Source organism: Cydia amplana, chromosome 13 (genome assembly GCF_948474715.1).
Source record: "Cydia amplana chromosome 13, ilCydAmpl1.1, whole genome shotgun sequence".
Lineage (NCBI taxonomy): Eukaryota > Metazoa > Arthropoda > Insecta > Lepidoptera > Tortricidae > Cydia > Cydia amplana.
Genome location: NC_086081.1, coordinates 1,551,436 through 1,565,600, shown reverse-complemented (window position 1 = coordinate 1,565,600; position 14,165 = coordinate 1,551,436). Strand labels below are relative to the sequence as shown.

Here is a 14,165-nt window from a genome sequence, read left to right as displayed (position 1 = left end):
AATCACTAAAATTTATGAAATGCTTATACAGAGAAAGTGGTCAAAGACATCACAACATATTCTTAATCCTACCTGTGATAGGATCACTACGGTATGAGTATGACTCACGTACTCAATTATTATAAGTGTAAGGCCTGAATGGACGCTCGAGTTAGGCGTGCAGCGGGGCGGGGCGTGCGGAGTGCATGTTAAACAAATGCAAACGTATCGTAGCGGCCTTAGTGCACGCTGCTCCAATCCCTTGTGAGCCCGACGCCACGCTGCACGCCCCGCCGAACGCTCCGCTTCGAGCGTCCACTCAGGCCTTAGTAGGGGTCACAAACCCGATTTCACCGAAATCGAAAAAACCGGAAAAATCGGGTTTTCAGCCAATTGCCAAAACCGGGTTTTGACTTTGATAAAACCGGCTTTTTCGAGGTTTTCGATATTACAGTTTTATAAACATAGTTTTATATTGATGAGCAACAATTACTTCAGAGTTTGTTATTATAATTATTTAGAACAACACAATACATTATACGAAGTTCGTATGTATACGTATTATATAAAAAACTGTTTAATATTTTCACTAAATATCCCTTAATTTCCTGTAATACGTATAGTTTAAATAACATTTTAGTAGGAACGCTCGTTGATCTCTAGTTAAAAATGTTGATTGTAACAAAAATAAATGTAATTATAACAAATTAAATGTACTATGTACAGTTTTCTTCTTCTTTGTTCCTTCAGGTTCCTTTGACTTTGTTAGAAATGGCTAACAAAGTGTTGTTCCTATATGTCCAGTCCATGATCGCCTTCCCCATCAGATTTCTTATATCCTCAGCTGATGTAGTGGCCGCAACCAAACGAAATCCCTTGTAACTTACCTCGTTTAGCGAGTTGGGTATTATCAGCGGTGTGTGTTTCCTGAAGGAGGACTATCTCAACCCCGTTGTCACGTAATATTTCACTTAGGCACTCCGTTTCAGAATTGCTGACTGACCATGAGGTTAAAAACTTTATTGATGGAATTTTATGGTCTTGGTAAAGATAGAGTAAATAGAAATGTCGTGGAAGACTGAATAATAAAGCATTGATCCTAAAAATACTTGCTTATTTTACAAATTATATGTAAAATCGAAATCACCGAAAAACCCGGAAACCCGGTTTTGCTGTTGCACAAAAACCGAAAAACCGGTTTTCTAGAAATACGCACGGTTTTGTGACCCCTAGGCCTTAGTGTAAGAGTGTTATAAAGCATTTGCTTTCCAAGCGCGTTACTACGCAAGTATGAAAGTCGTTAGGAAGTTTTATTAGACAACTTTAACAAGTTCACTCAGCAAGTTGCCAGTTTTTTCCCCGATGAACCGAGCGTGTGTTGGTGCGCTGAAATATTCAAAATATATAATATCCTCCTAAGGCCCAAGGTCCTACCTATAGTACTTCTTCAGTTCTAGGAAATTTAAATCTTATTCAATTGGAACAGAGTCACACTGATTTAACACACAGAACAGAACACAGAACAGAGTCGCTTTTGCTTTGTTTCGTTCAATTTTCACACAATGCAAAATCAACTCTATTTTCTACACTTTAGGTTCAAATTTAGTGGCAAATTTTAGATTTTTTACTTTTATGGCTGGGCCTTAGGAGGATATAATCACCGGGGCCAGCACCTAGAATGTGTAATGCACGTTCATTATACAGAAAGCATTATTTACTCTTAAATTTTCATAAAAAAAATGTGATTTCTTAGTTAGTCAAACCTATAGTTGGTCAAACCAAATTTGTCAGTAAATAAGAACAAAAAAACTATACTCATACTTTTGGTAGTACGAGTGTAAGACAAAGATAGTATGATTCTCTCTGTCTATGTTTGAAATGAGACAGTCCTTTGTAATTTCTACTCAGAATCACGAGCATTTCAAAGTCAACTCATTAATAAATTAGTACCTACAGCATTCAACATCATTTTGTTTTTCATTACAAAATGCATGAAAGAACACATAAATAAATCTGGTCGGCTGGGTAATTCAAATTAAAACCATAATCAACCATTCAGCCTTGAAAAATTGCCTGCGCCTTATTCCTTTCACATAACACTTCCATGAAAATTAAATGAGATCTACCGATAAGTAGCCAAAATAACCGTCATTTAAGTATAAAAATCGGCGAACTCCGAATCGCACGAAGGGTTCCGTACCATTACGCAAAAAACGGCAAAAGAATCACGTTTGTTGTATGGGAGCCCCATTTAAATATTTATTTTGTTTTTAGTATTTGTGGTTATAGCGGCAACAGAAATACATCATCTGTGAAAATTTCAACTGTCTAGCTATCACGGTTCATGAGGTACAGACGGACAGACAGACAGACGGATAGCGGAGTCTCAATAGGGACCCGTTTTTGTTTTTACCCTTTGGCTACGGAACCCTAAAAACTAAACTTTGAATGTAAACAGTTCCACGTGACATACATTTTGTACAATCACCTGCAATAATATGTTACTCTTCGAAGGCCGCAAAAATATGTGACACGCTCTTATGGCTCTACAAATAAGATCGTGTGAGATATTTTTGCGGCCTTCGTTGTGTAGCATATTATTGCAGGTGACTGTACAGATCTTTGGTAAATCGCCATGGTTTTGATACAATCTCATTGTTGTACCGGAAACAGCAGTTCCGATGGAAAGATACCATTATGATCACATCGGCGTGTGATCGAAGAACAGGGGACTATGTGGAGCCGACTTCGTTTAAAATTTATTTTGTGGTTTAAAACTTACGTCTTAGCTATGCTGAATATGTCTTAACTATGGTGGTTGAGAGAATGCCTTAAGGCATTAAGTCCGCCGTTTGTAGGTACTTATTTTTATTGTGCAAATAAGTTAAATAAATATGAACGACCTAAACAGGAAGAGACCTGCGAATCTGGAGGTCCAGGGTTCGATTCCCGTCACAAATATTTGTTCTCGAGTTATGGATCTTTCCTTTTAACTATTTGAATGCAATTTTACAGGTCCCTGTACCTACAACATAAATCATAATGAGCTTACCATGGGACTCGGTCAATTTGTATGAATCCCGTATTGTTCCTACTAATCGTAGTCATATAATAGTCATATGAGAGACCTTCACAATTTATAAAATTTACAATTTTATTAATGCTGGGACCAGATTGGGATAGGTATATTCATATGAATCATTCGTAGTGAATCAACTTTTAGAACACTGATTTCGTGTCCCTAGACTTCCTAGCAAAAAAAATCGATTTTTCAAAAACCATTTTGATTTTTTCACTTTTTTGTTTACGGGGGCATTATTAGATACGTAAATATTTAATTAACACAATAAATTAACAACTTGATGAGATAAAAGTTACATTTTGTACGGTAACGCAGTAGAAAAAGGAAAAAATAGTGTGTCCCTGATTTTTGTATGGGAGATAACTTTTTTTCTCCTGCGTTCCCGTACAAATTGTAACTTTTATCTGATCAAGTTGTTAATTTTAATGTGTTCTTAAATACTTATGGATCGAATAACGCCCGTGTAAACAAAAAAGTAAAAATATCGACATGGTTTTTGAAAAATCAATTTTTCTTTGGTCTAGGAGTCTAGGGACACGAAATTAAGTATTCTAAAAGTTGATTCACCCATTTTGTCCCCTCCTCATGTATGGCGGCGCTAACTTGGGACAGGGATAAATGGGAATACACCGAATTCAAGTTTACAAATTGTTGTGATCTCATTTTGACATCACTCGCCCGTGGATCGTGATTGTTACATTATTTATTAGTAATTAACATATTGTCTTAACCCAAAATGTAAAAAATATAACCCTCTAAATTAACTGGCAACGTAAGTATTTATTATCATAATAATTATTTCCCCGTTAATAACAAGTGTGCCCACAACAGAGGATGTGTACGATTTTAAATCGCATCATTAAATCCAAAATGCGCGAAGGTTTTTAATACGGGAACATTCACGTCACGTGCATTCAACAGCGGAAAGTATTGCCAAACAACCCTATAAAGCCCAACTGTACGTACCTTATACCATTCATTTAAAGTCTAAAACCTCTCGAAACATACGCATAAAGTGAATATTATTGTAGGTAGTGTAGGGATTACAATGAACTCTGCCCCTGGATTTTTCCGGGAAAATCGGGAAATGCGCTTTCACGGTAAAAATCCTCTTAATTTCTCTTAGTTTCCCTGCGGCGGTTGTGGTCCCTTCCAGCCGCACGGTTGAACGCACTTATACGCCTTCGCCTTGAAGCGGTAGTGATAAAAACACAACCAATCCTGGTTTTTAGAATCCTGGCTTGAAGAGCGGCTGTTGTTGCGTGAGCGACTACGTGCACGCCCTTGTCTGCGGCTATTCCTTCCAGTCCCACCTCGTCCTTGGATATTGGCAAGTTCAAGTTGATTTATCCGATTGTTGATCTTCGCCAATTCTGCCGTTATAAAATCTGTCGGCGAACTCTGGCGTGATTGACGTGAAGTACTCTGTATAGCGGCAACTTCATTCGGTTTGAAGGTCTCCATTACCTTATCAGCTATGCTTGCCAGAGTCTCAATCTTTTTTGAATCTGCGGACGCTACAACGGCCCTCACCGACGGTGGTAGATGACCTTGCCAAAAATATGTCAAGGTCTCATCAGGAATCTTATCTCTTGCGAGGTCCTTCATCTTCCTCATAAGCTGCGATGGGCGCTGGTCACCAAGCTCCATGTCCGACATTAACTGTTGCAATCGTTTTGCCTCTGTCTCCTCGTAGACACTTAATAATCTGGCTTTTAATGTTGCAAATTTATTCTCCTCCGGTGGTTTCTCCAAAATGTCGGCAACTTGCTGAATCGCCTGCTTTCCCAATTTAGCAATAACCATATTATAGTTTGATTGGTCCCCTGCTTTCTGCTGAGCTAATACCGCTTCTACCTGCAGAAACCACAGCCGCGGTTGGTCCTGCCAGAAGTCTGGTATTTTCGCTGCAAGCGATATCGCTGACAACTCGATGGTTGTCGCGGTTCCATTTTCCATTTTGCGACACAATTAAATTTGCTTCCGTTTACCCAGGTGCGCGGGGAGTTGTCCGGCCGTAATACACACACGCGTACCGAAATAATATTACGAAATAACTCAACCAGATTTTCCTTTAAAAGCCGTTTAAACAATGCACCAACACTAATTGTCACTGTTAATAGTTCACGGTTCACTAAATGTCAAATGTCGGGAAGTCACCAGTTATAGGAATTAACTATCTGGGAGTATATAAATGATAATCCGGAATACTTAATTAGAACGTGTATTTCTCAGTACACAGCCGGGGAACAACTGAGGAGCAAGTCGCGCGGCGGGCATTCCGTATAGCGCGGGGAAATGCTGACCACGTAATCTGTCCCTATACGGGCAGTTACAAGTAGTAGTTAGCAACTATCTAAAATCGGATTATCTTTTTCCGTTCGAATTTCGAACTTGTTATGTTTCAAAGGCGTTTTTTTTAAGTCTGCTCGTTAGCTGGCTTTATGCCGCTGGGACGGTTTTTTTTATGGCTAGGCGAATGTAAAAGGGTATTATATTGCGATGCTGATTACTGCTGAGCGGTATGAGTGGTGAGTTTCACTTTTTAATATAATATTCTATTACGTACGTTTGTATTTATGTTTTAGAAAAATGCAAACATGAACTCAACTCAATTTAAAGTTTGCAGTTTCATTCAGAGTAGTTGTATAACTCTAGTTCTAAGTTTTTAGCCAGTACCTATACAGTGTGTGGCCTATAACGCGGGCGAAAAATTAAAATGTAGATTAGAATCTACATTTTAATTTTTCGCCCGCGTTATAGGGAGTAGTAGGGGTTTGAGGAGTAGACTCCTCAAACAATAAAACTTTTGTTCAACAACTTTTTGAAATTATGTAGTCTTAAAATTGTCCCTTTTTCAAACAAACTAAATAATATTTTCAATGTACTTTAAATTCCGTCTAATTGACATTGCCCGTCAGTCTTGTCACCGTACAGGCATAATCAATTTCGTAATACATTGCGTGTTCGATTAAATTTTAAAGTGTTTTAAAATACAAACCACAAGTTATTTTTAAAAGTCGCTGAACAAACATTGTCTAGTTTGAGGAGCAGAATCTACGTTTTAATTTTTCTCCCGCGTTATAGGCCACACACTGTATAAAGTTCTAGTGATGTTGTTTTGAATGTATTTAGGTACAAAAACTTTACTGTTCTGGTATTTGTAATAAACCATATTTCATACTTTTCTTCATCTAAACTCAAAGGAAACGACTAACTATTTAGGTGATGAAGGACTTAGCTGGGTCGGGTAGATTTTTTCCATTAGGCAAGCTTGTTTTTTTTTTTTTTGCGGTGGTGGCCAAGTGGATTTGACGTCCGACTTTCAATGAGATTTTCGGAACTTATAAGATAATTTGATATTTACCACTAAGTAACTTTTCGGTGAAGGAAACATTGTGAGGAAATTCTTGTTAATGTGTAAGTAACCCGGTCTGGGCTGAAAAACAGCGCTGCAGTGTCACTCATGCTGAGTTGATGCTGGCAGGATTATACCCGGGGGCCGATTTTTGAATTTCGATCACTCGATTTCGTCACTCGAAAATCGGTGGAAAACGGCGAAATGTCAATTTTTGAAATACGAGTGATAGAAATTTAGAATCGAGTGGTACTGACCACTCGTTTTCAATTCTATTAGTAGAATTTATATGCTTAGTAGTGGAGATATTACTGAACGAAATACACGAAATCGAGCGGTCGAATTTCAAAAATCGGCCCCCAGATGGCTGTCCGGCCTACGGAGCCCGTGCCCGATCCACCGCCATTTCCTTTCAAGGACCTTAACGTTAATAATATGATATTAATGATTGCAGTGCAACACGCAGCCATAATCTGCTGCCTCGTAGAGAGCGTGTTCGGAGTGACGTCACCCGACGCCGCTAAGTTCAGTCTCAGCTCGCTATATGACGCGGCGTTGCCTGTACTGCATCCCATCATCGCCGCCGGCTCTGATCGATGTAAGTCATCATAACCCTCCTCTTCTCCTTTTTCTGTTTTTGTTTTTAATTATGTATATAACTATTTATATGTAGGAACTAACATCTAGTTTTTAAGTTTCGATGTAAGTAGACTGTTAACACAATATGGCTTTAAAAATCTGAAATAAACAATTTTTTTTATAAGCCGGATTCAGACGGCTGTAACGTGTACTGTAATCCATCGTGTAATATAACACGAAATCTTAGGGTTTTCTGTTTGCATCCCAGGGTCTGTTCTTGACTGGCTAATCCCAATAATTCCAAATGCTAGGTATCTACTGTGATGTTACTGCAACCTTAACGATTTTTGCGATGTTTATAGGGGTTGTCAATCTTCTATTTTTATTAGCCTTTGGTTCAACTTCTCTCCATATCATTTCCCAATTCAAATGTTAACTTATAGTTGCACGTAGCTTGTTTAAAACTGTAATATAACTTTAATCCGGAACAGAACTGAAGTACCTACCTAATTGGCTTAGTTAAATTTAACCTGTGCTTATTTGATGGGTTGGCAACTTTCCCAATTATATTCGTAAAGCTGTCCCATGGGTAGGTATCTGTTATTATGATATTTCAAGATTTTTATATTTTTAAAATTGTCTAATAGGTTAAGAATGTTATGATGAGTCAGTATTAAAATAAATATATTTTCGGAAAAGACTAACATTAATAAAAGGTAATTTTTAAATCGTGAATGAAAACCAATTTTGTCAATAAAGCTTCTTAAAAAATTTGAAGTAAAAAAACATAATTCCCGAAATAAATTTCAACCTATATATTTTCGGATATATAACAATTGATTTCCCGGTCATATTAGCCGTAGAACCGATAACCGTTGGGGTAGACGAGTTCTCGAGTCGCCCTCAAACTAGATGGAGCGATGACCTTTGCAAGGCGGCTGGCAAGAGCTCCAGCTCCTCAGAGTTGCCGCAAATCATGCTCAATGGCGTGCAATAGGAGAGGCCTATGTCCAGCAGTGGACGAGAGTAGGATGATGATGATGTTTTTTTTTTATTCATTTCAGGCGGCACATTAAAAAGCCTGCTCGGCATAACATACGAGCAAATGCAAGAGAAGAACCGGACGAACTACCAAGAGATAACCATAGACCACATCACCAAGAACGGGAACATCAAATACAACATGACGGCCGCAAAAAAGCTTAATAGGTTCATGTCCAATGCTGAAACGGTGGTTGTTCTTGTCCATGGATTTCTGGAGAGCTCCGATGGATGGATGGTGAATGCTTTAGCTCCTGAGTATTTGAAGAAAGCGGGCTATAAGGTATTCGTATGTTACCTATGTACTTGCTTTCTATTGTCTCACTTTCTTTAGACCCACGAGTACCTACCTCATTATAAAACATAATATTTCAATTCACAGTAAATTACATTATATGTATACATGTATGTTTATTACATAATATGTAACTCCGTCTAAGTAAAGTCTAAATTTTTTTGATATTTTTATACATATTCACTTTTAGTTTTAACCGTGTGTCGATAGATGGCAGTAAATTTACTGTAACTACAAAATTTACTATGACAATAACCCTTTGATTTTGAGCATAATTCGGCAAAAATTACGTGAGTGACCCGTTAAAGATATATAAGTAGCTAGGTGTTATTTTAATATCTCATTGGAGTTTTATAAGAGTAAATATCTGTATAATGACAGTATATTACACAATTCTAGGTATTAGCCCTGGATGGAAGAAGGGCGATATCTTATGAATATTTCAGTGCGTCAACACACGCTCGGTTCATCGGGGAAAAACTTGGCAACTTTCTGAGTGAGCTTGTTGAAGGTGAGTAATAATGTCAGGTAATCAAACTTCTTAACGATATTAGCTTACTTACGTAGACGCGTAAGGATAGCAAATGCTTTGTAACACTCATTTAAAGATGGGCTACCTACAATCTACATGCATGAAACATATTTTATGTTTGTTGAATAAACACGATCAACAACACGAAATTAAGCAAAAAAAATTGAGATCCGTAGGTACATTTTTTGTAAATTTTTGTTAAAATATTTGAGTTTAAAAACGTAAAATTTAACATACTTTAATTTTTTTAATTATTTTTTCCTAATGTATATTAAATCCTTTGAATATATTCTTTATAGTATAGCGAAAAAAAAAATAGTAATTAGGTATATACCTACTTGAATACATGTTTTTACGAAGTAAATAACGATAAAATATTCTTTTACATACATTTTGGCGCACAGTGTGCTGTGACATCACAGGGCGTGTTTTCGGTTTTATTTTAGTCGGCAGCATTGCTGCCGCAGTGTTGCAGAACGACATCACTGCTGACTGCATTACTGTCGTAATTATCAAAATCGATGTTGCTGCCCGGATTTTCGACATTTGCGGCAGCAGTCGGCAGTAACGTCACGCCGTATTACTACAGCAGTAATGCTGGTGGTACCTTTAGTCAACACAAACTTGGTACCTAGTGACAAATGGTCGCGGCATAGGTACTCGATACTCGTTGACGTAGGTACTCTAGAACCTCTAATTCATAACATAACATCAAACCTTACAGGCGGCCAAGACCCTTCAAAACTGATCCTAATCGGCCACAGTCTCGGCGCTCACATTGCAGGCGTCGCAGGGAAGCGTCTCCAACAGAACACAGGCCAGCAAGCGTCCCGTATAACAGGCCTGGATCCTGCTGGGCCCTGCTTCAGCAAAGTTGACGCCGGTGCGCGGTTGGACCGCAGCGATGCGGCGTACGTCGACGTCGTGCATACGAATGCTGGCGTACTAGGGATTAAAGACCCTGTAGGTAAACGAGTCCTTCTTTTCCTTTACATATCTCAAACACAATATAGGCCAGCAAGCGTCCCGTATAACAGGCCTAGATCCTGCCGGACCCTGCTTCAGCAAAGTAGATGCCGGTGCGCGGTTGGACCGCAGCGATGCGGCGTATGTCGACGGGGTGCATACGAAAGCTGGCGTGCTCGGGATTAAAGAGCCTGTAGGTAAACGATTCCCTGCTTTTCCTTTATTTTTCTCCAATACAACACAGGCCAGCAAGCGTCCCGTATAACAGGCCTGGATCCTGCCGGACAGTGCTTTAGCAAAGTGGAGTTCCCGCAAAGTTGTAAAAATGTAATTTTCGCCATTATTCTCCAGGACACAAAGACTTCTATCCTAATGGCGGCATGACGCAGCCAGGCTGCATATTAGCCACGTGTGATCACACCCGGGCTTGGGAGCTCTTAGCTGAAGCCATTAATGCGCCAGATGATTTCCCTGGTAAGCGTTAATTTCTTATATATAAAACTAAAACGGGACTTGGTCGCGTGCACAGATTGAGGGACAGAGGGAATTTTGTCTTCATAGTCTAACTAAGCGTGATAATACTTACTAAAATAATGGCGTGTTGTGTGTATGCAAAGGGAGAACCCTAGCATGAAAGTGAAAGCATACTTTAAGTAAAGTACATTATCATTTATATACTAGGTTATAGATTTCATAAACGTGTTCATTGGGAGATACATATCAGCACAATTTAAACAACAACAAATGATTAATTGCATATCATCAACATACAAGCATCAGCTTTAATGAAGTGGAAACGTTGAGTCATTAATCCCGTTTGATTCCTGATTCGGTCAATTTACGTATTTCTGAAAAACAACATTATAAAATATTGAAACTAATTACTTATGGTAGTTATACCTTTGCTAGGTATACTTATTTTTAGTCTGGTGTTAAATTTTAACTGTAAAATACAGAGTCGTCAGGTAATTAATGTATAGAGACACTTCTTTACAAACTATAACGGCTCAATTCGAACAATGCTTATAAGATGTCACAGCGATACGATACCGATCTGTCAATGTTAAAAGTGACAGTTCTTGAACCAAAAAAGCTGTGACATCTTATGAGGATTGTTCGAATTGGGCCGTAAATTTAAATACTTGTATTACCTAGATGTAAAGTTTTAGGTTACTTTTAGTTGCTAACTAAATTGAACCTTTGTCTGATTTCAGCCCGCAAATGCGAGAACCGCACTCTCTTCCAGAGCGGCTTGTGTGCCGGGAACGAGGTAGCTTACATGGGCAACAGTGCGGGCAGCCCTGGCATGTATTACTTCAACACGGCGGCTAACGCGCCTTTCGGACTGAGGGCAGCTGGCAGTGGGATCAAATGACTATGAGTTACTGTAATAAAAGCTTGTTTGTTTACATTGTGTTATTATTACTATAGAGCAACTTACTGACAGCTTAGAACCTCTTAGCCTTCGGAGAGACTTTGGCTCTCTTTGCATGTTCTACCGTCTGAACAATGGGGAATGCTCCGAAGAACTTTTTGATTTGGTGCCACGTCTTGTTTTTACCACCGCACCTCCCGCCAAAGGAGCAAAGTTCATCCTCACTTCTTAGATAGGTACATGGCACACCAAGAATATGCGGGCTTCTCGCTCGTTTCTTCCCAGAACGTGCAGAATGTGGAATGAGTTGCCTCCTGAGGTATTTCCTTTGCACTACGACATAGGATTCTTCAAGAAGCGGGTATTTAGGGTTCTCAAGGGTCGGCAACGCTTAAGTGGCTCCTGTAATGTTGCTTATGTCCATGGGCGACGATGACCGCTTCCCATCAGGCGGCTCGTCTGCTCGTTTACTGACTATTACATAAAAAAAAAACAATGAAATGGTTGCAATTGTGTGTACCACGTGACCGAAACCTCGTCAGCGCCGTGAAATTCATGGCGGACGGCCGTCAACAACTCATGGCGCAAATTACTGGTTGTCTGTGCCGCTCAATGCTTATTGATAGCTTATTTTATGTCCCACTCCCACTGCGGGACAAAGGCCTCCCCTTTCTTCCACCACTCGTCACGGTTTGATGCATGCTCCCAAACGTCTCTTTTGACAGTGACAGGCTGACAGGTCATAGACATAAAAATCCAGATCAAATTCATAACCTGTTACAACAATCAGAATGCGCCTCCAGCTTGAAGCCTTTCTCCATTTTGAATTCAGTAAAAACTTTGTTGTTGATTTATTTCAGTAAACATTTTGAAATACTTTGCCGATCCCTGTTGAGCTTCCGAAGAAAGTTAACAAAAGAAATAAACTCTCGAAATGTTTTTACTTGTCAGGAACTTTTCAATTGTGAGTATATTTAAGGTTGAAGACTTTTAAGTCTCTTGCTCTTTTCACGTTTACTTAAAACGTGCGCGGTATGTACCGTATTCGATATATACTTTCAGTTCTTATACTTAGTTAATTTTGTATTAGGGTGAAACTTCTGCAAACGAAACCACAATGCAAAGAAATATATGTAGTACCTATTTGAAGGATATGGTGAAAATATGCGCTGTCAACGGTTTAGTCTCGGTAGCTCAGTTGGTGGAACGTTGAGCTGGTATCCCGCAGTCGCGAGTTCGAGTCTCACCCGAGACAGTAAGTTTTCCCCCTTTTCCTTTAATTCTAAGCATTGTAGTAGGTACTTATAGGTACTTGAAATTACGTATTATAATGAGTATTTATGCAAATATATAATGACTTTATCTTTATTGTCGCTATTAGGATATTTACACATTAAAACATATACAGGGTGTTGCCTATAACAGCAGCAATAAATTAATCTGTAGCCAGTACTCCTCTATTCTGCGACTTTAAAAAATAACTTATGTTTTGATTTTTATTACACTTTAAAGTTTATTCTAAGACGCAATGTATTGCTAATTTTGTTATGTCTAAAGCGTGACAGGATACGTCAAAGATACTGATTACAGTTACAGCGTACATTGAAAATAATATTTAATTTGTATGAAAAAGAGAAAATCATAATTTTTAAAAGTTGTTAGTCAAAAGTTATATTGTTTGAGGAATAAAATATATGGTTTAATTAAAAAATCCCAAGCTATACTAACATTCAGACATGTGACTTTTCATTTCATTTCATTTCATTTATTTGTTGTAAAATCATGTACAGTTTACATAAAATCAAAAAGGTGTTAAATAATCAAATAATTTCGATCCATGACACCCTTAATGTTAATTATAAATACAGATAAAACATAAAAGACTCAAAGGTTAATCAGTTAATCACACTGTAAACGGAACCACAAAGCCGTGTATTGTACCATGTAGACATGTCGATAGTTCTTGTACCAGTGGTGAAATACCGAAAAATGTGCCCATTTTGCTCCCCACTGGATAATTGTGTACTACAACAGTTTTTACAGTACATATGATGCTACTTTACCGCCCTAGTGCGGTAATTACCACAATACGTGCCTATGTCAAAAATTTAAAGGGCCATATGTACTGTAACACGTTGTACAATACACGTGCGAAAAGGTAATTCGCAACTCGTGTCGATTTAAAGGACTCCCTTTGATCGTGTTTCAATTTATCGCCACCCGTTGTGAATTTCCTACTTTTCGCACTTTTATTCTAGTGTACCTACTATTATACCTACATATATTTACGTAGGTATATGAAAACTATGTATATCACAACCTCATTTATGTATTACAACACGGTCATTATATATATATATATATATATATTTTTGCACTTTTATTCTAGTGTACCTACTATTATACCTACATATATTTACGTAGGTATATGAAAACTATGTATATCACAACCTCATTTATGTATTACAACACGGTCATTATATATATATTATTTTTTTATTGAGAAACAACCAGTCTTATTATAAACATATATTTAAACATAAACATATACATTGGTACAACATATTGGTATTATATAATGCAATGCGAGTGGAAGAATGTAAAAAGGTAACACAGCGGACAATAGTGTTTTTATCTATTAGAATAATAATTACCAGGACTATAATAATGGTAGTAATGACCGCGTATTAAGTTTTTAAGATAGGATAAAAATTGAGCAATTCCAGTGTTTGATTTACGAACAAAATGCGGGCATTTCCGAGCATATTTAAATAAAAATAGATTATTCTACGTCATAAATTCATTGAGACAAGCGCCAGTCAGAAATCTAGCTTCACAAACGCAATTGCACCTACGTCACAGCTCTTGTATATTTATTAGATACCGTGAGAAGAATATATTCAAATACGCTTATCTTGGGTTTGTACTAACTTTGTAACAGATTATAATATAAAACCA

At 38.0% G+C, this 14,165-nt stretch overlaps 2 protein-coding genes across 4 annotated transcripts; one reads left to right on the top strand and one right to left on the bottom strand.

Moving 5' to 3' along the window:
• Positions 1 to 4,183: 4,183 nt before the first annotated feature.
• Positions 4,184 to 5,020, bottom strand: LOC134653681 (uncharacterized). Its single transcript, XM_063509073.1, has one exon. The coding sequence runs from the start codon at positions 5,018 to 5,020 to the stop codon at positions 4,184 to 4,186; it is 837 nt and encodes a 278-aa protein (XP_063365143.1).
• A 504-nt stretch (positions 5,021 to 5,524) lies between these two features.
• Positions 5,525 to 11,240, top strand: LOC134653213 (pancreatic lipase-related protein 2-like). Of its 3 annotated transcripts, XM_063508542.1 has the most exons (7): positions 5,525 to 5,592; positions 6,874 to 7,017; positions 8,063 to 8,322; positions 8,734 to 8,845; positions 9,591 to 9,833; positions 10,184 to 10,306; positions 11,047 to 11,240. In XM_063508542.1, the coding sequence occupies exons 1-7, from the start codon at positions 5,586 to 5,588 to the stop codon at positions 11,205 to 11,207; spliced, it is 1,050 nt and encodes a 349-aa protein (XP_063364612.1). In that variant the 5' UTR covers positions 5,525 to 5,585; the 3' UTR covers positions 11,208 to 11,240. The 3 variants fall into 3 exon arrangements, with proteins under 3 accessions (XP_063364612.1, XP_063364609.1, XP_063364611.1); XM_063508539.1 differs by lacking the exon at positions 11,047 to 11,240 and having other exon boundaries at positions 9,591 to 10,029; XM_063508541.1 differs by lacking the exon at positions 11,047 to 11,240 and having other exon boundaries at positions 5,525 to 5,596; positions 9,591 to 10,029.
• The last annotated feature ends 2,925 nt before the right edge of the window (positions 11,241 to 14,165 follow it).

Bases quoted from the DNA above. Each gene is read 5' to 3' on its own strand.
- LOC134653681 (XM_063509073.1), bottom strand. From the start codon at position 5,020: ATGGAAAATGGAACCGCGACAACCATCGAGTTGTCAGCGATATCGCTT.
- LOC134653213 (XM_063508542.1), top strand. The intron at 8,323-8,733 runs GTATTCGTATGT...ACACAATTCTAG, and splicing joins TGAAGAAAGCGGGCTATAAG to GTATTAGCCCTGGATGGAAG. The intron at 9,834-10,183 runs GTAAACGAGTCC...ATTATTCTCCAG, and splicing joins AGGGATTAAAGACCCTGTAG to GACACAAAGACTTCTATCCT.